At 37.8% G+C, this 20,544-nt stretch overlaps 1 protein-coding gene across 7 annotated transcripts; it reads right to left on the bottom strand.

Moving 5' to 3' along the window:
* Positions 1-373: 373 nt before the first annotated feature.
* On the bottom strand, positions 374-14,864 carry LOC144972525 (3-mercaptopyruvate sulfurtransferase-like). 7 transcript variants are annotated; one of them, XM_078913838.1, is made up of 5 exons: positions 14,821-14,855; positions 14,007-14,168; positions 11,403-12,017; positions 8,406-8,564; positions 374-3,966 (listed from the first exon to the last, which is right to left on the bottom strand). In XM_078913838.1, exons 3-5 carry the CDS (start codon positions 11,989-11,991, stop codon positions 3,833-3,835), a joined length of 882 nt encoding a protein of 293 aa, XP_078769964.1. In that variant the 5' UTR covers positions 11,992-12,017; positions 14,007-14,168; positions 14,821-14,855; the 3' UTR covers positions 374-3,832. The 7 variants fall into 7 exon arrangements, with proteins under 7 accessions (XP_078769964.1, XP_078769969.1, XP_078769968.1 ...); XM_078913843.1 differs by lacking the exon at positions 14,007-14,168 and having other exon boundaries at positions 14,828-14,864; XM_078913842.1 differs by lacking the exons at positions 14,007-14,168; positions 14,821-14,855 and adding an exon at positions 14,373-14,440.
* Between the last annotated feature and the right edge of the window lie 5,680 nt (positions 14,865-20,544).

The raw sequence follows: 20,544 nt of genomic DNA, 5'->3' as shown, positions 1-20,544 counted from the left end.
GTAAAACACGGATATTGCGATTTTTAAAAATTAAAAAGATAGGATGATTGTTGTATGCTGGGTTTGTGTTGAATAAAAATGAAGACAATGGAGATTGGTTGAATGAGAACACACTTGATTTGGCAACTTTACATGGAAATCCCCTGAAAATGACACATCAGATGGGTTCTGTGCAATTTTACTATGATGACCTGCCATGTCTGGGAGCCCTCAATTGTTGGTGGTTATCACGTTTTGACACTGCAAGGCAATGGATTGCACTACAAAACTGGATTTCGCCAGGCATACTTGCAAGTATAAAAACAACAACAACAACAAAAACCCAAAACAAACAAACAATAACAGCACACAAACAAAAAAAACAACCAGGCAATTCTCAAAAGTTTTTAAAAGTATATTTTTCAATACCACAATAATATTTATAATCAATATTTATTCAAAATATGACTTATCTGCATCTGTCTATATAATTTTGTCTTTCACAATTTTTATTCTTATGTCAACATGGCTCGGAACTATGTATGCAAGACACTTTCTTATAACCCGAAAAACTTCAAAGACTCTGTTGAGTCTATAAAGAGTGGTTTGTTTGTTTTGTTTTTAAGAGTTTTACGGCGCTTGCAACACATTAAGGTCATATCAGTGCCAGTAAAAAGGAAGAAAATGGGGTGTAAAATGTTCTAGAATTACATTTAAAGCAACCAAGAAAAAGTAAGAGAAAGGGGAATTTTGTTTTTGTTTGTTTGTTGCTTTAGGTCTCTTCCAACACAATTGAGGTTATATGAGAGACCGCTGAAACAAAAAAACAAGCAATCTAACAAAAATAGTACAAATGTAAATCAAAATCATAACCTAAAGATATCATAAGCTAAATTATAAATAACCAAGAACAAACAGGCAGAAGATTTACAGAAAAAAAAATATCCCCTGTCAAAAATACAATCACAAACCAAAGAAGCAGGATAGGCTAGTAAAGAGAAGAAGAAACGACATCACTATCGGATCGTACACCCATGCGAACATCATAGGTACATGATTCAAGGGTGATGCTCCCATCCAACCACCCGCAGAAAGGGGAATTTGTTCAAATATGAAACAGATGTAAATTCCAAGAGCACACTATCAAAGTACTTAGTTTGAGATCACCTAAACGTCTTATCCACACACAATCACAGGTCCCTACTAATAGGAACACACTCAAATGTTTACACATCATATATAAAATGTAAGCAAAACATAATACAGTGTTTAACAGAGAGATGATTTACAAGGGAAAAAATGTCATCTCCCAACACTATGCATTTGACTGTTTCCCTCTCAACAAGGGCATCCGGCCCAGACCAGGACAAAACCAAGTAATCTCATTTTAAGACAAAGATAGAAAGCAAGTTGGGAAACAGATATGGGGGATGAAGACACAGTAAGTGCCTCTCTGCCCACTATGGGAGGTCAGGAACCCCATGTGAAGAGTGGAGCAATGGGGTACAAGCTGCGAGTGATTGGAATGAGAAGAAAAAAATCGGTGGTGTTGGTGGTTGTAGTGGTAGTGGTAGTGATGATGATGATGATGTGATAGTGGTTGTTGTAGTAGTAGTGGTAGTGATGATGCTGTGGTGGTGATGGTGGTGGTTGTAGTTGTAGTAGTAGTGGTAGTGATGATGATGTGGTGGTGGTGGTAGTTGTAGTTGTAGTGGTATGATGATGATGTGGTGGTGGTTTTTGTAGTAGTAGTTGCAGTAATGATGATGTGGTGGTGGTGTAGTGGTGGTTGTAGTAGTAGTGCTAGTGATGATGATGTGGTGGTGGTGGTTGTAGTAGTAGTGGTAGTGATGATGATGTGGTGGTGGTTGTAGTAGCAGTGGTAGTGATGATGATGTGGTGGTGGTGGTTGTAGTAGTGGTGGTAGTGATGATGATGTGGTGGTGATGGTCATTTTAGTAGGAATTGTAGTGATGATGATGTGGTGGTGGCGGTTGTAGCAGTAGTGCTAGTGGTGATGATGTGGTGTTGGTTGTTGTAGTAGTAGTGGTAGTGATGATGTATCGGTGGGGGTTGTAGTAGTTGTGGTAGTGATGATATGGTGATGGTGGTTGTAGTAGTAGTGGCAGTAATGATGTGGTGGTTGGAAGAAGGGGGGTATCCTTGGAACAAATTGACCTCACCGGAATTTGACGGAAGTTGCCCTTAACCCGGGATGTTTTACTCCAGATTGGTGAAACCGGAGTTTTGGCATCACTGAATACTGCAGTGCCCTCCGTACTAAATTCACAACAAGATCTTGACAGCCTCAAAACTCTGTCCCAATGGAAACAATTAACAACATGGATGGAGAGAGCAGCTACACTTATCGACCATGACTGAATCACACAATTCTCAGTAAGCATCATTCGGACTGTGAAGCTTACTACTCTACTACGTCAGTATTTTGCAAGTTCAAGACAAAAGAGTGTCAAAATTTGGGATATTAAAAAAATCAAGATTATTCTAGTCAGTAGGATGTGTAAGAGAATGTCAGCATGTCACAACAAAGTCAATTGGACTAGAGGTCAATGTTCATTATAAGGTTCCCTTGAATCTGAGGTGTCACTTTTGACATTAATATACGATGGATTTAACCTTGTAAGTACTTAAAGTTAACACAAATAACTGGATTACCCCTCTTGTCTCATTGCTTGCAAGCACCACAACTCTCGTAGGATTGACCTTATCTCCTTGTAAGCTGGGTTAATGGGTTAAGATTAATGGGTTAGCTCCCCAACGTCTCAAAATGATAAATCCAAAACTTTTGTTTAGTTCAAATTGATATCTAGTTGTTCAAAAACTTATGTCTTTTCGTGACTAAAAAAAAATAAAAAGGAATATATGGAATCAAAATGAAAAATTAACCCTAAAAGATCAAATAGTTTGGGAGTTCACTACTTGCAACACTCCTGTTACCAGTAAGGCAAAGAGGGGGATATACATAGTTCACACCAAGTAGATCTCAAGAGCAATATAACGCAGTAAATGCTCCAAATGTGCCCAAAGCGCTTTACTAGGGGTCCCAAGCCACATGTAATACTGGAATGTAAGAAAGACTTCGTATTTGGAAAATTTATGGGTGAGAACTTATAACAGATGATTTGTTCAACAATATTCTCTAAAATGTCACAGATAGAAAGAAAAAGAAATCTAACCCAACAATATTAAACTAGGAATAAAGGGGAGTTGCTCATACCAAAAACCATTGAACTATGGAAAAAAGAAATATTAGCCTCAATATATTTTGCAAAGCTCATTACTGATGAGAAAGTCAAAAAGTGTAGCAAAATAGAATACAGTACCAGGGGTCATAAGAGAGGAATTATCCTTATTTTTTAATTTTTTTAAAAGTCGTCTAGTTTCTAAGATTGAAAATGATGAAGTTAAAGATGAATGATTTGATATTACCGTATGTATATATTGAAGATAAATTGGAGATTACCCTGTATACAATTGGGCAAATAATCAGAAGGACAATGTTAAGGAAGGACATAGTTAACACATGTGAGACCTTACAGGACCATTGGCAAAATATAATTCACCGGGCAAAAACTGCCCAAGTTGTACAGCAAAGGGTTTTCGCCAGTCAATATATCTGTGGTTTTATGAATCCTCTTCAATTCCTCTTTCAGTTGATAGATAACAATTGTGGATTTATAATGAATGTAAAGGGGGTGACAGAAAACAAAAATGTAATGTTACTATTGATCACCTCTGTATAAATAAATATATCAGAATTATTCCAATAACAACAACATGATGGCAATACCACATGAAACTCAACATTCAGACAGCAAATTCTCTCTCAACCTCAATCAGATGGCACATTCTCTTTCAAGTTATCAGGAGCCTTGAGGTACCATTCTGTCCAAGAACCGTCATAGATAGACACCTCATCATTGCCCAATTCATGTGCTGCTAAAGCCAGCATGCATGCTGTCATTCCTGGGGAAATAAAGATCACAAAACTATCAACTCTATTTTAAGAGTCACATGGCAGCCTACAATGTGATGCTTTTCGTCTTTGATCCGAGTCTGTAGGAATCATAAACCACAATGATGACTGGGGAAATACAATCCTGCTGGTTTTGTGGGTTAAGGGAAGATTACTGAGGAAAACAATGACTTTTACAGACAAAATCACATCAATTTCAAACTCATTCTATGACTAAAGTCTCGATTTACAATTGAGAGCACATGAGAAAAAGTAAGACGAAGGGGATGTAGATTCTAAGAGCATTCTACAGGTGTCCTTATAATGAGATCACTTAAAAGTCTCATCCAGACACAAGCACAGGATCCCACAATGAGGAATACACTCAAATGTTTATAAATCAGTATACAGTGCAGAGTGGATATATTGTCATGACATGACATCAAAGTCCCGTTTTTTCTCTTCTCCATAACATTAGTAAAAAAAGGTCACATATATCGACATAAATTTTACCCCAAGACAGTTAAATTGACACTATAAACCATCGATAATGGCAATAATTTGTCTAACACCCCCCCCCCCAAAAAAAAAACAATTTATGAACAGTCAAAGTACCCTACCATGAAGTACAACACAACAGCCAATGAAACTGCAGAGATATCCTGTTGTGATGTAAAATAACAACCAAAGAGCCGTGATATCAGGGGTCAAATCTCATCCTGGGCCATGCCAGCATTTCCTGGTACTGACACCAGTAATGAGAATTCCTGATATCAATATAATACTTGGCTTTCAACAAGAAACGCTCCCCACATCAATCACTATGTATAAGACTGTCTATCAGTCTTCGCAAACTGCCCATACAATGCTGGTCTGGAAACAAGAATGAGTCTGTAAATGAGACAGGCTCAGCTTCTTAGTCTCTTCATTATCGGCAAGGTTGGTGCCACTATTACTGGTACTCAATCTTGATACCAATCGACAATGATTAAGTTTTAGAAGATGCCATTGTTGCCGATGCGGATAGTTCACCATCAGAACCAGTTTCTGACCATGCCACTACAATGGCTATCAAGACTGTCCACTAATTTGCACAGCAACTTCATGAGGAAGCTTCCTTATTTGATGTTTTTGCCAGTGCTGAGGAAAGGATCCATAAAATTAATCTTGGCCTTCGGAGACAGGCTACAATAACAGTCAAAGAAAGTCATCATAAATTTTTTAATGGGCACCTTTAAAGGCCACAGATTCATCAAAATTGATTTCCCTTGTTATTATTTTGCATTTCTCATTTGTTTCCCCATTCATTTTTTGGATTGACTGATATATCAACATCATGCTTATATCGACATTTTACTGTGGTCCCGACAATTTCGATATATCCGTCCTCGATTGTATATTCAAAACAAAAAATATAACAGTAAATAACAGAGAGATGATTTCCAATGAAAAATATCATCTCCCAAAACTATAATTATTTACTTACTCCTCTTTGGTGTTTCATAAATGCATAAGATAGACTGTAAGGAGCGCCAGTGACTTCTGTCTTCTGTCAGCTTCCGGACATCACCCCAGGTCCAACAGAAGGATGTCATCTCTTTCCATCAATCTTTTCCAGGTTTCCAGTGGTCTTCTCCTATTGTGATTACTCTGAGGTGTCCATCTGGGTGCTGTTTTTTGGTTTGCTCCCTCCTTCCCTCCTTCACTGACAAACATGGCCAATCCATCTCCATCTTCTTGATTTGACTGTTTCAGAAATGGGGCCATGCCAGTTTTTTGTACAAAATCTTTAGTTGATATTTTATTGGGCCAAAAAATGTGGAATATTTTTCGTAGACATTTGCTTTGGAAAATTTCCAAGATTCTGCTCCAAATAGAAGAACTGATAACACATTACTCTTGAATATGCACATCTTTGTTTTTGTTGAAATTTTCTTTGCATTCCAAAGTTTTAGGTGCCAAAAGTATTACAGGCTTTTTTAAACCTTTCATTTATTTCCTTTACTGAGTTCCCATCTTCAGACATTTTAGCTCCAAGATAGCAAAATTCATCGTTTTCTATCTCCAAAAAGTTTGATGGGTTCTTTTTGTTTTGCATTTATTCTCAATGTCTTTGTTTTGGTTATGTTTGTCCTTAAGCCTATTTTCATGGCATTGCGGGCGATCATCTGTATTTCTGTTTCCATATCCTGAAATTTTTGTGACAGGAGAACTCCAAAAACTATAACCATACATTTAATTGTTTCCCTGCCAGCCAAGGACTCCGGCAAGGTCCAAGAAGTCTAAGTAATATCATTCCAAACAAAGAAAGAAAGCAAGTGAGAAAACATCTATAGGGGGATAGAACACACAGCAAGGGGCCACCCCTACCTACTATGGGAGATCTGACAGATGAGAAACAGCTATTGCAAGTAGGAATTCTTGCTAAAATATTGTAAAAATCCTTCTCAACACATCAGAGCCACATTTTAAAATATTGACACAATAAACATTGTGCCGGTTTAATTCATGGTGTAATAACTGTTATGAGGCAGTCTTGTTGTAATGTGACTGGGGTTCTTTTAAACTACTCTTTATAAAGATTTTTATTTACGTAATTCTAACATACAATTGGTAACAATTATTGAGTATTGATTACACGATTATATTCACCTTCTTTGTATATTTATAGTTGGAGGGGAGGGGGGGGGGGGGGGGGGGGGGGGGGGGGGGGGGGGGGGGGGGGGGGGGGGGGGGCGCGACACAACACAACTTATTTTATTAAATGGTTTCTGTAACTCACTGTTGTCAAAGACTTATTTTCATTAAGCATCCCTTTGGTGCGTGAGTTGGGACCACATTCATGATCTTTTTCTGCTTACTATATCTATGGCCTCCATTGCAAACTGTTCAATTCCAATAATACCCAGACGGCTAATATTAGGCCAAGATCGAATTTCAATCTGTGACCCATCTATAAATATATTTGGTTTCAACTATAACTGGGTAGCAGGACAGCACAAAATGCAGATGGTGAGGCAAGAATACAAAAGGCTAGAGCAGTATACATTCAGTTGAAGGACATCTTGGGCTCCAAACTGGTGTCAACCTGAACAAAAATTCAAATGCCAGGCTTATTGTATGGGACAGAGACCTGGAGTACCACAATGACAACAACCAAGAAATTAAACAGCTTTATCAAGAGCTGTCTTGGAAGAATCTTAACAGATCAGTAGGTGGCAGCAGAAAAAATTGTCTGAAATTTTTTCTAAGAACGCATGACACCATGGCACCTATGTTTTAAGTCAATATGCTTGCATAAAATGCAAAATGATGAAAGAGTGAACAAAATCATAGCGATATTGTATGAAATCTGACGATTGTCTGAGATTACAGGGCTGTCGTAAAGATTTACTGGCCTGACACCATTAAGAACACAGGCGTATGGAAGGTCCAGAGCTACCATCCATAGAAGAAATATGACACAGAAGATGGAAGTAGATAAGGCACATCCTGAGGGAACCAGCAAATGACAACCAGGTTAGGCATTAGAATGGAACTCTCTTGGGAAATGCAAAAGACGAAGACCAAGAAACACCTGGGGTTGTGACCTTGATGCAGATACAAAGAAGATGGAAATCAGCTGGAAAGAAATGGAAAAGATAGCCACAGAGAGGAAAATGATGTGCTGTGGTTGATAGCCTAAGCTCTGTGTGGAGTGATGGCCATAAGTTGTTTGTTTTTAAGGATTTTATAGTGCTTGCGAAAAATTTAGGTCACTCAACGCCAGTAAAAATGGGGTAGTCAAAAAATTCTAGTTACAATTAAAAGTACACAAGAAAAAGTATGAAAAGGGAAATGGTTGAAATAGAAACAGATGAAGATTCCAAGAGCACACTATGTGTATTAGTTTGAGATCACCTAAAAGTATAATCCAGACATAAGCACAGGATTCCACGAAGAGGAATATACTCAAATGCTTACAGATCATTATATACTCAGAACCAAAAGATAATCGTACATCATAAGAAAGAAATGATTTACAAGGGAAAAGAAAAATATAATCTCAAAAAGCTATAATTATACATTTAACAGTTTCCCTCCTAGCCAAGGACTATTACCAGGGTCCCAAGTAATCTCATTCCAAGACAAAGACAGACAGCACGCGGGAAAAACAGATATAGGGGGATATAAAACACAGGAAGTGACCTCCTGCTCACCATGGGAGGTCAATGACCCCAACCAGAATGGCCATGAGTGAAATAATCCAATAACAATGCTTTATCTTGATATGATGGGATGAAAGCATTCATGTAAATTAAACCGTTATAATTTCTGGTAATTTTCCAAAATCTCCTAAATGATTGGATCTTACAGAGTTGAGTGGTGTGTGAAAGAGCCCTTGGAAATGCTATCATAACAAAACTCAAAGGCAATAAAATTTGCATTGTCAGTTTACATGTTTTCTTACCTGATCCGCAGGTCGCTATAAAGGGCTTTTGTAAGTCAATGTCCTCATCCCCGAACATCTTTCTCAGTTCTTCAGGACTTTTCATACACTTTTTCTCTACATCCAGCGCAGTGAAAAATGGTATGTTTTTTGTACCCACGATACACCCAGGTTTGATATCTGTAAAGAAAAGAAAATGTAATGTAATAATTTTTTAAAATATTATAACTCTCCTGAAAAAAAAAAAGGTTTTTTATAAAATCAAGAGAAGACTGCAACACACACACACACACACACACACACACACACACACACACACACACACACACACACACACACACACACACACACACACAGAAGAGGGGGAGGGGGTTGAGTTTACTCTGCCAGTTTATGAATTGATCTTTCTGTATTTGGAAAGAAGTTGTGATGAATTATATATATATAAAACAACTTCTATTGGTAACAAATTCTTCAATCTACTACAAAAATGCTTCCCTCCCAGTCACATTCTACACCCAATCATGAACAAAGACACCATCAAAATAGGATACACCTGCATGCCAAACATACAAAACATTATTTCCTCCAACAATAAACAAAAACTATCACAGCCATCTCAGCCCAGCAATAACCTAGAGAATAAATGCAACTGTAGGACCCAGGCAATATGCCCACTAAATGGCAATTGCCTGACTCAAAACGTTATTTATCAAGCCACAGTTACACGACCACACCAAAACAAGAAACATACGTTGGCCTCACTGAGTGTTCATTAAAACCAGATACAACCTGCATAAATCTTCCTTCAGAAACATACACAAACGACATTCTACTACACTAAGCGAACACATTTGGAACCTCAAAGAAAAAAAACATACAACACAGCATCACATGGAAAATCATCTCCAGAGCCTAGCCGTACTCCCCCTCTTCTAAGATTTGCAACCTCTGCTTAGAAGAAAAATTCTTCATCATCACAAAACCGAACATGGCAACACTCAACAGAAGAAACGAACAAACATTCTCATGCAAACATAGAAACCAACACCTTTTATGTAATTATAAACACAAATCTAGAAAAATACGAAAAACACCACACTCTAGTTTCACTTCCACTTCCTGATGAGAGCTAACGCTTGAAACAATGTTGTAGAGGTTAAATAATCAGAATTATACTATAAATAGCTCCTTTTAACAAAAAGTTGAGCACTATTTCATGGTTTTTGTTTTTATAATATATATATTATTAATTTTTTAAAAATATATATTTATATATATATATATATATATATATATATATATATATATATATATTATATATATATATAATTATATATATATATATATATATTCATAAAAAACAAAGAAAGAATGAAATTAAAACAAGGAGAAAAGGGAAAGGAAAGAGAGAGAATAATAAAGCCAGTAAGCACCTATAATCGAGAAAGAAAAAGAAGATCCATCTGTACCATCCCCCAAGAGTAATATGATATAAAATTTATGTTTCAGTACCCCTACAATCTTAATATAGCAATGACTGTGAAAAATGTTTTTTTCTCTTTTTGAGGAAAATTTTTGTTTGAAACCAAAGCCCTATCTCCACTGAGTAAAAATGTTTTTGAATTTTGAAAATCCATTCATAAATAAACAAGTTATGCAGTTTCAAAGGTGTCATTTATTTGGATGACCCGCAAAGAGGAAAAAAACGCGAAAATATGGGACGCTTTTTCGGCATTTTTTTTTTTCGACCTTTGATTGTATCTTGCGTAATAAGTGGATTAAAAGATTGAAACTTGAAGAGCAAATTAGGATGGTGTTTTGTAAAATACGGGAAAAGTACTCGTCATATTCATATGAATTTTACAACCAAAAAGAAAAATGTTCATGTATTACCTTGTCAGCGACAAAACCTCCACGCCCGGTAGTTTTAGAAATATTTTACTCCAAAGAGTAAAAACCTATTTTTAACGGTCTTCTGGTAATCGCACGAGTTTTGTCGCTTGACATAATCTAAAATGACCTTTTTTCTAACTGTGTGCCAACTTTCAGTCATATTCATCAATAAACAGCGTCGTAATTAATTTTTTTAAATAGCATATACGAAACGGCTTCGTCCCATATTTTGACGCGAATTCGGGCACTTCGTTAGCGAAAAAGAGGCCCAAAGATTTGTGCGGGATAGTCATTGCTACTTAATACAACAAATTTCGAGCTGTTTTAATGAGATTAAATCTTGAATGTACAAGAATGGACAAGTTAAAATTAAATGATAGTAAAACTGAGATTTTAATGTGTAGAAGGCCGAGCATCCTTAAACAGGCAAATAAATCACCTATTACTCTCAGAAATAGCACAATAGAATTTTCAAATAAAGCAAAAAGATCTTTTCATAACAAGCCACGTGAATAACACCATACAATCAATGTACATAGAAGTCATTTAATACCGAAGCATATAGCAGAACTTTTAATTAATTCCCCCGTTTTATATAAATTGGTACTGTAACTCCCTTTGCGCGAATTAAGCTAGACAAAATGAGTAAACTTCAGGTTGCTCAAAATAACGCAGTCAGACTCATTGTGCGCAATATCCAAATATACCCGTCAGCAACTCTCCATCTCCGTGAGTTACATTGGCTTCTGTGGAAAAAACAGTTGCCTATAAGATTTGTACTGTTGTCTACAAATCCTTGAGCACCAACAGTCCCTCCTATATCAAAGACTTTCTAAACCTATATGTCCCCAATAGAAACTTGAGGTCAAGCAATGACCAAAAAATCCTTGTCAAACCTAAGCCATTGTGTAAAATAGGTGAATAATCTTTTCAATTTTCGGCCCCCCCATTTTTGGAACTTTCTCCCATCACACCTGAGATGCTTGGATTCGTTGACAACTTTCAAATCTTGCTTAAAGTTTTATCTTTTTACGTCATGATATTGCAATACTATTATCATATTCTGTTGTAAAATTGAATTTGTATCATTTTTAAAGCTTTAAAGTTACATGCAACACTTACCAGATCTTGGTTCTGGAGCAATTCCCTTGAATCTCCCATTGGGCCTTGCATCGACCACTTGTAATGCAGAATCTATTATGTTTTTCTCAATGTCAGCTAAACTTTTCACAAGATGAGGGTAAAATTTCCCCTGAAATTTCTCTTTGATGACATTTTCAACAATTGATGTGGTAGGCCTTTTCTCTCTGATCCATTTCTGTAAACCTCCAATCAAAACTGAAACGTTATCATGGCCGAATACTCTGAATGTCCACCATACTCTTTGAGCTGAAAATAAAGGAAACTGATCATTGTTGTCATAAACAATGACATGGGTGTCATTATTGATGCCTAAGTTACCAACATATTCTTCAAAGTCCTCTACTGATGGCACCATATGAGGTAAACCAGTGGACTTATCAGCACAGTCATCAACATCGAAAAACAGAGCTCCCGGTATATGTTGAACCTTGAACTCTTCAGCAGCAATCCTTCCTGTGTTCGGTAAATGCCATGCAGCATCAAGAATTCTATGATTGCTGGATTTGGCATTTATCATGTCCATTAGGCATTGTGTGGAGATAAGAGCAGATCTCAAAGATTTTTGCATTCTTGATGTTGTGTTGAGTCAAATATCTGAAATTAAAATTAAGAAGATGTGACAATAAGTAATAGATATAGCAAACACAGTCTGCAGAAAAGATGAGACAATAATATGTATGAATTTTCTTGCAATAAGAGACACAATCGATTGTATGTGCACAAATATTTGATACCTCACAAACTGTTTACCGTACATTTGGATAAAGTAAACCTTGCTTAAAGTTCTTGTTGACAGGTGTTAATTTTAGGCGGACTGCACTGATGTAATCTAAAAGAGACATGGGCTTGGAAATTGGGAACCATTCAATACCATTACCCCACTTTAAAATATCTAATGGGACACTATACTCATCTGTCTCCACTTCGGCAGCAGTGGTGTCTTCTAAAACGTAAATTTTGTCGAGTGGCATTGAGACTGAGTACCAGTAAGAGTGGCATTGACTTTCCCATAATATTGAGACTGATAAGCTGAGCATCAGCACATTTCTGAGAAATTGAGAAATAGTTTTGGTTTTGATTGTTCTTAATTTTTTAAATGTTTTTTTGGGAGGTGGGGGATGGGAAGAGGTCTGTCTCATTTACCAACACTCAGTTCCAGGCAGGGATTGGCCAGGCAGCTGGGTGATGTGGGTAGCGTTTCTCATTAACCTATATGTCGAGGGCAAGTAATATTGATATCGGTAATTCCCATTACTGGTATCAGTACCGAGAAAAGCTGACACGGTTCAGAACGGGATGTGGCCGCTTAAATCAAGGTTCATCAATGATTATTCACAGGAAGTCATTGGACAATAATCTTGGTTTTTCTGTTTTTCTACATCACAGCGGGATGTCTGCATTTTCATTGACTGTTGTGCTTCACTTCACTGCAGGATATCTTGACCGTATTTAAATGTTATTATTTTCTGAGACTTTTTGCCATATCAATGGTTCACATGTCGATATAACCGTCTCGTGGTAAATTTTTTTGTCGACATGGAAGGCGATCTGTATGCTATATAGCGTAAAAAATGGAATTTTGATGCCATGTTGATATATAAGCGTTTTGTCGATATAACCGTTGTTGATTTATCCACTCTGCATTGTAATTATTACAACCTACAGACTGATGTTAGTGTTAAACACAGGTTAAATGATGAAAGTTCTTGGGGAAAATTCTGTACACTCCTGGGGGTAGCTAGCATCTCTTTTAATTAGTACGTTCACTGTGAATCTTTTGTCAGGTGTTTATTTATTCTATTTGTCCATGTATAGTAGTATTTTAAAAACTAGAACAAACCATGATAGATTGGTGAAAGTTTAAAATTTCCTAACATGACCATTGTTTTGTTTCTCCACTGCCATTTTATTGAAGCATTGAAAGGTAGTGAAAAGCAGTCCTAGGATTTTTTTTTCCTATTAGTATTGGGCATTAGGGTTCGTTGATCGAGGTCAGAAGATTTTTTATTCTAGTTATTATAGACTAGCTAGCTATAGATCTTAGTCTAAGTAAAGGTCCTACAGTGTTTGGTTTTCCTATTATCATTAGGGTAAGGTAATAGGGTTCATTTTTTCTCTATAGTTACTTGGGTTACTTCCCTTAGCACGAGGAGCTTACGGTAGGCCTCCCAATCGCTCGCTGACCATCTGTCTCCATCATGTCAGGTACGTTTTCACTTTCACATTATTATGATATAGTGATAGATAGATATTAATTAACCTGCTATCGTGTCGGCTTTATTTTTCCGACCTTTTGCATCGGGTCTTAGGAAAACAGTAGGAATATCCTAGGATAGAGCAAGAGATGCATATTGAAATTGCATTAGATTTCAGGGTGTTTCTTTTTTACGAAACCCGACAAAGTTATGGGAAGTAGGCAGCAATGGGGAGTGAACCTGAGACTCAGGGAAGTGTACACCAGTGGGGAGTGAACCTGAGACTAGCGATATGGTTATCGGCGAGTTTCGTAAACAAGAAACACCGTAGATTTCAGCCCTATCCTGGCCAGGACATGAAGTCATTGTCAGTCAATCAATAGGTAACCTACGATTACGACTCAATCCTTTCTGATCAAAACTTCTCAAAGTTAAAGTGATCACCCCTCTTTAGGATGGAGAATATGTAGGTTTTCTTTCAGATAAGTTCGTCGCTCGCGACCTGACAATACATAATACATATGTTCAACAAAGGTCAATAAGTAGTAGGCTAGTGACCAGTGTCGAGCGGAAGTCTCGATGATACCTCAAGTCATCGGCCACCAACACTCAAAACTTCCCGAACTCGATGACCAAGGAAAAGTCGGGAATTCCCGAGAAGTAGCACTTCAACTGAGCTTTGGATGGCTTTTTTGTATTAAAACTTAAAATACATTAAATAAATTCACTTTGTATAATAATAAAACATTGATACCTATAACCATTTTGATCTATTTACGACGTTTGTGTTTTGTTAGCTGTTTAAAATATGATATAACGTCAATACCCAATACCAATGACTAGGTATTGAATGAAAGCACCGATGACTAGAGCGATGCTCGAGACTTTTTTGAGTCTCGAGACTCAAAAAAGCATCGAGACGCAAAAAAGTCTCGAGCTTCGCTGGAATCATCGCCGACGAGAGAGGGGTGAACAATGCAGATAGTACACATTGTTAGTAACGCGTGCGTCGCTCGCGCAGTATAGTCTCGAGACTCGGGACTCGGGACTCAATACGAGAAGCATCGACGACCAAGATTCTCGAGACGAGAAAAGCATCGAGAACTAAATGGAGGTCGGGAAGTTCTCAGTCGTCGATGACCTGTCTTCTCAAAACCTCAAAGCGTCGATGACCTTTTGGTGACCCGGATGCCCTCCCCTACTAGTGACCAAGCAGACGTCAGACGATCGGCTACCCTCGGATATCTCCGGATTGGGAAGAGTGCTTTAATCTAATGATGGGTCGTAACCGATACCGACTTAAAAGTATTGAGGATTTCCAGTAAGGGAGTGTTCACATATTACGTCATCAAAAATTTGCCCTTTTTAGACCCCCCCCCCCCCCCCCCCAAGTCATCACTTGTCATCATTGACCCGACCCTCCCCCAACAGATGATGACGTCATCTAATTTAATAAAAACTAAAAGATAACTTTAATTTCAATTTCACAATATTTATTATTCATTTTTCAAACCATAAACATTGATTATCAACGTTTGATAAAACACATTCAGACATTTTATTTATTTCAGAAACTGTTGATAATTTATGTTTTACGATACAATGGGGACATAAAATTTAAATTTGCAAAGATAAAATCTAACAAACATTATTTAAATTAGGCTACTTGGTGCAGGTGCTATTAAAAAAATTTCAGAGAGTGTAATTTAAAATAATATAGGAGGCAAATTATTTTATAGCATATTAGTCTTTTAGTGGGATGAATTTCTGTTTCAATTTCTAAACATAAAATTAATTGATTCAAAAATGTTTCTGCCTTGGACCTCTGGCAATGTACTATAAATAGTATCATCAATTTCATCTTCATCGTCATCACTTTCTCCCATTTGCTGTTCTTCTTGTATGCCGCATTTTCGTGAATGGTCTTTCATTGCTGTGATCGAGGAGTGATACAATGAACATTTAGGGCAAGTTCGCCTTTTGAGAAGTGATACCCCTTTCCCATCTTGTTTCTTGAGAGATGGGCAATACTCATCATAGCAATTTATCTTTAGCTGTTTTGAAAGGAACAAACTTTGAAATAGGCTTCCAAATCTTCCATTATTGCCTATCTCCAAACCATCATCACATGAAGCAAGTGGTACAGGTGGTGGCAGAAAACGCTCTGGAAAAAAAGATGAATAGTTAGAACGCCAAGGTTTGCAGCATGAGTTGTCACTGCAGTTCACTATTTGCAGCAGATATTGGGATTGACGAATGTGTTTTATCTTCCAATCATCTGTTTCTTGAAATTGAAGTTTGGGTCTTGGGTTTTCAGGTGGAGGGATGAATTTTCCAACTACTGGGTATCCATCTATTATCGACTCGGACCAAATATTGGCTAATATTTTTCCAGCAGCTTCAAAGTTCCTATTTTTCCAGATCAACATCAACAGTCTTGTTGCTTCCATCAAGATGACGTCCATGAATATCAAATGGTAAGATGACAGATGCTGTATCCTTTGAAAGCGGTGCCATTATTCTTTCCACCTCATTATAAGCACTGAAACCTGGAGCGTGTGTAAAGACAAATACAGCATCAATATCCAGCGCCTTGAAATGTCTCTCCCAAGCAGCGAGTGTCTGTCCGTTTTTTGGAGCCTCATCTGGACCACCATCCACTGAAACAAATACTAGGGTTTGATTTGTCCATTAACTTTGCTGATGACGTCGAATTCTTCTAAATTCAAGACTGCATCGAAATCTTCAGCATGGGAGAGAGCACTACTGCTGTCGTGCTTGCCACTGCGGATTGCTACATACGTCGGACCACTGTAACCAATGGTTCCATCCTCTTTCATGGAACATCCAGCATAAACTGATGGTATTAGTTTATGTCTTTCACCAATTGGAAAATCATGGTCAGGAAGTTTTACTTTATACTCCATATGCATGAGGATTGAGCAGTTCAATTGGTTTTGATGATTCCATCATTTAATTAATTTTTCACCTTTTTGCTAATTTATTTGGAATGCCATTTTTGAAGCTCTTGCATTTAATAAAATAGGCCTAATTTGCCTATGTTTTGATGACATCATCTTGGGTCTGAACCCCCCCCTCCCCCATGTCAACACATGTCAACATTTGGTAGACCCCCCCTCCCCCCCTAGCTGATGACGTAATATGTGAACGCTCCCTAAGCATAGAATTAAACGAATGAGAATACGTACGAAGCCTAAAAAGTGTCCACCAATGAAAGCATACAGCGCCATTTTATTGTTGGCTGAGAACTGAGAATGTAGTCATTACCATTCATTCAGTCTCTATGTCAACATAACGACACAAGAAAAACAACAAACAATATCAAAATCCACAATAAAATGTTTCAGAACTGTTGCGTATATTTATGGCACAATGAAGCTGTCAAAAAATGAAGTTAGAGAATGTGTGTAATCATGTATTATAAACCTGTAATGTGTTTTCCAACCACCATATCATCTACTACTACAACCACCACCACAATATCATCACTAACACTACTACTACTACTACAACCACCAGCCCCACATCATTATCACTACCACTACTACTACACCACCACCAGCACATCATCATCACTACCACTACTACTACAATCACCACAACCACATCGTCATCACTAGCACTACTACTGCAACCACCACCACCATATCATCATCATTACCACTACTACCACAACCACCACCACCACTACTACTACAACTACCACCACATCATCACTACCTCAACTACTACAACCACCACCACAATAGCATCACTACCACTACTACCACAACCAGCACCACATCATTATCACTACCACCACTGCACCAGCACATAATCATCACTACCACTACTACTACAACCACCACAACCACATCGTCATCACGACCACTACTACTACAACCACCACCATATCATTACCATTACCACTACTACTACAACCACCATACCACCATATCATTACCATTACAACTACTACTACAACCACCACAACCACATCGTCATCACTACCACTACTACTGCAACCACCACTACCGCCATATCATCACCATTACAACTACTACTACAACCACCACAACCACATCATCATCACTACCACTACTACTACAACCACCACCACATCATCATCACTATCACTACTACTACAAATACAACCACCACCACATTATCATCACTACCACTACTACTACTGCAACCACCACCACCATATCATCATCATTGAAATTTTTTTTTTTTTAAATTGAGCTTTATATAGTGCAATATCTACTAAATGTGCTCAAAGCGCTTTACAAGGGGTCCCTGGTCAACATTTAACACGTAGGACGGGACATGACGCCTGTTAGGCGATATTACAATTTTTCGGACAAAGACAACTCTGTTAACGGCCAGGTACTCATTTTACACCTGAGTACGGTGAGAGAATGTGAGTAAAGGGCCTTTTCCAAGGACTCAACTATGCGCCGAGCGCGAGGCTCGAACCCAGGACCTTCCGATCCGAAAGCGAGTGTCATACTACTAGACCACATAGCCGCATCATTACCACTACTACTACAAACACCACCACCACATCATCATCACGACCACTACTACTACAGCCACCACCACCACCATATCATTACCATTACCACTACTACTACAACTACAACCACCACCACATCATCATCACTACCACTACTACTACAACTACAATCATCACCACCACCACATCATCATCACTATTACTACTACAACTACAATCACCACCAACACCACATCACCTCACTAACACCAGTACTATAATCACTACCATTAGGTTTTGGAGCTTTACTTCATTTGAAATAAGGAAACTTCGGAATTGTATTTGGCATTGTGTTTATATATCATAATATAATTCTAATCAGTTATCTATTTAGAACTAGATACTATACAATATGTATGCCAAATACCACCCCAATTCCTCTTTCTTGTGTACGGGAATTCCTCTTTCGGCATTGAAATTGAGTGTGAGAGAGTCATCACTACACACATAAACAACAGAAACAATTTAAAAACATGACTATGACACGCAACCACTCACACACGAGGCTATACTTTTATCCCTTTCTCTATATAGAACAGGACAAGACAAACAATAGCTTGACTCTCGCTACACTTCGCATTGATGTTTGTCGTCTCACAAGTTCAACTCTCGGTCGACCTGTCAATATTCCTTTTTGCCTCGGACGTAATCATTAATAGAATGTTGTGTGGTTTTGACCGTGAAGAAAACCTTAAGAAGTCACATTTATATCATTTTAGAGAGATCGTTTTGAATAATTATGAGTTAAACGAGCGAGCAGCAACTTGTTTTCATGAACGGCTGATCAGCGCTTGTTTACTATAGTAACGCGATTCCCAGCCAACGTCTCAATGGCGGATATTTTTCTCATCGAGGCCGCTGGTTGGTTAGCCAATAAGAGCACCGTACGGTTTCCATTGGGTAAATTCCTTGCCAGTAAGCCAATTAATAATGTTCTGGTTACCTCTCTCCCGTCCCTATAATTTTGTTGCCGTTTTTGAGAGGGGTTGCGCTTTTGTTTTTTTAAACCACAACAAATCCTTGATTCATAACCATTAAAAACAATGTTTATTTAATCATTTTGATTTACATGTTTTTGTTGTGAAACAATTATCTATTTTTCCGATGAAAGGGTTTCTAGGAAAGAAGATCTCCCGCTGCTGAGACACAACACACAAAAAAATAATTTGCTAAGATTTGGGAAATTTGCCTCATTGTGTCTCCAAAACTTTGAAGGGTCCTTTTTATAAAAACTATAAGGGCACTTTAAATTATAATAAAGGCAAAATAAGCTGTATAGAAGTTGATGTCACTCGGGTCTTTGTTATTGTTTTTTGCCATCCATATGAGTAATTCTCACTAAACTGTATTAATCAGGCTATAAATGTTCAAGGCTACGAACAGCTTTAAAAGTCAACAAATCTTTCAAGTCCAACGGTGTTAGCTTTATCATTCCATTATAGTTGGGTGGCAAGAAAAAAGCGAAACCAGCATTTAAGCTATGAGATTCATTAAAAACCTACAGGCTACATATCGTCCCTGGTATTTGAATCATCAATCCCACTAAGAGGAATACGCTCAAATGTTTACAAACCATTATATTATATTCAATATAAACAAACATGTATGTATAACAATGCATTTCATTACAGAGAAATTATTTGCAAGGAAAAAAATATCATCTACCACTTTACATTTGACTGCTTTCCCCCCAGCCAAGATCTCTAGGGCCAGAACAAAACCAAGTAATCCAAAGACAGACAGCACCAGGATAACAGATATAAGGAGATATAAGACACAGGAAGTGACCTCGTCCTACCATGGGAGGTCAAAAGACCCCAGTTAATGATCTGGCAAACACTTGAGAAAAAAAGCAAGGCAAAGGAGACCAAGAGAAGATCCAATGGTAACCTTGTAACTAGTCTGAAACCATCTAAAAGTACAACACTCTCACCACAACAAGACCTCTCGGCCCACATGGATACACTCAAATGGTGACATATTATATAGGGAGGTGGCAGTCAAGGAAAACTAAATCATCATCTCTCACAAAAGATAAATTAATTTGAGTCTTTCCCTCTCAACACCAAACACGGCCAAATGGCCTTCTGGATCAAGGGCACAAAGCAATAAAAAAAAACCCTGAATAGTCCATCAGAGCCCATGGAGCTGGAATTCATCCCGGTTTCTATACAATGAAATGGACAATAGTAAGTGCTTGCTACCCTTTTGATAGGATGCTAGTCTAACGCAAAGTACTATCCACCAGATGTTAAAAAAATCCAGCTACTCCATCACTGCTGGATGGACAAGGGGTTAGAGAAAAATCTCGATTTCACCCAAGATCAATCTTGGTCCCTTCGAGTTTTGAAGCGAGTGCTCCACCAAC

Source organism: Berghia stephanieae, chromosome 5 (genome assembly GCF_034508935.2).
Source record: "Berghia stephanieae isolate SIO BIC M18660-M18661 chromosome 5, UCSD_Bste_1.3, whole genome shotgun sequence".
Classification (NCBI taxonomy): domain Eukaryota; kingdom Metazoa; phylum Mollusca; class Gastropoda; order Nudibranchia; family Aeolidiidae; genus Berghia; species Berghia stephanieae.
This window is presented reverse-complemented; position numbering and strand designations above follow the sequence as displayed.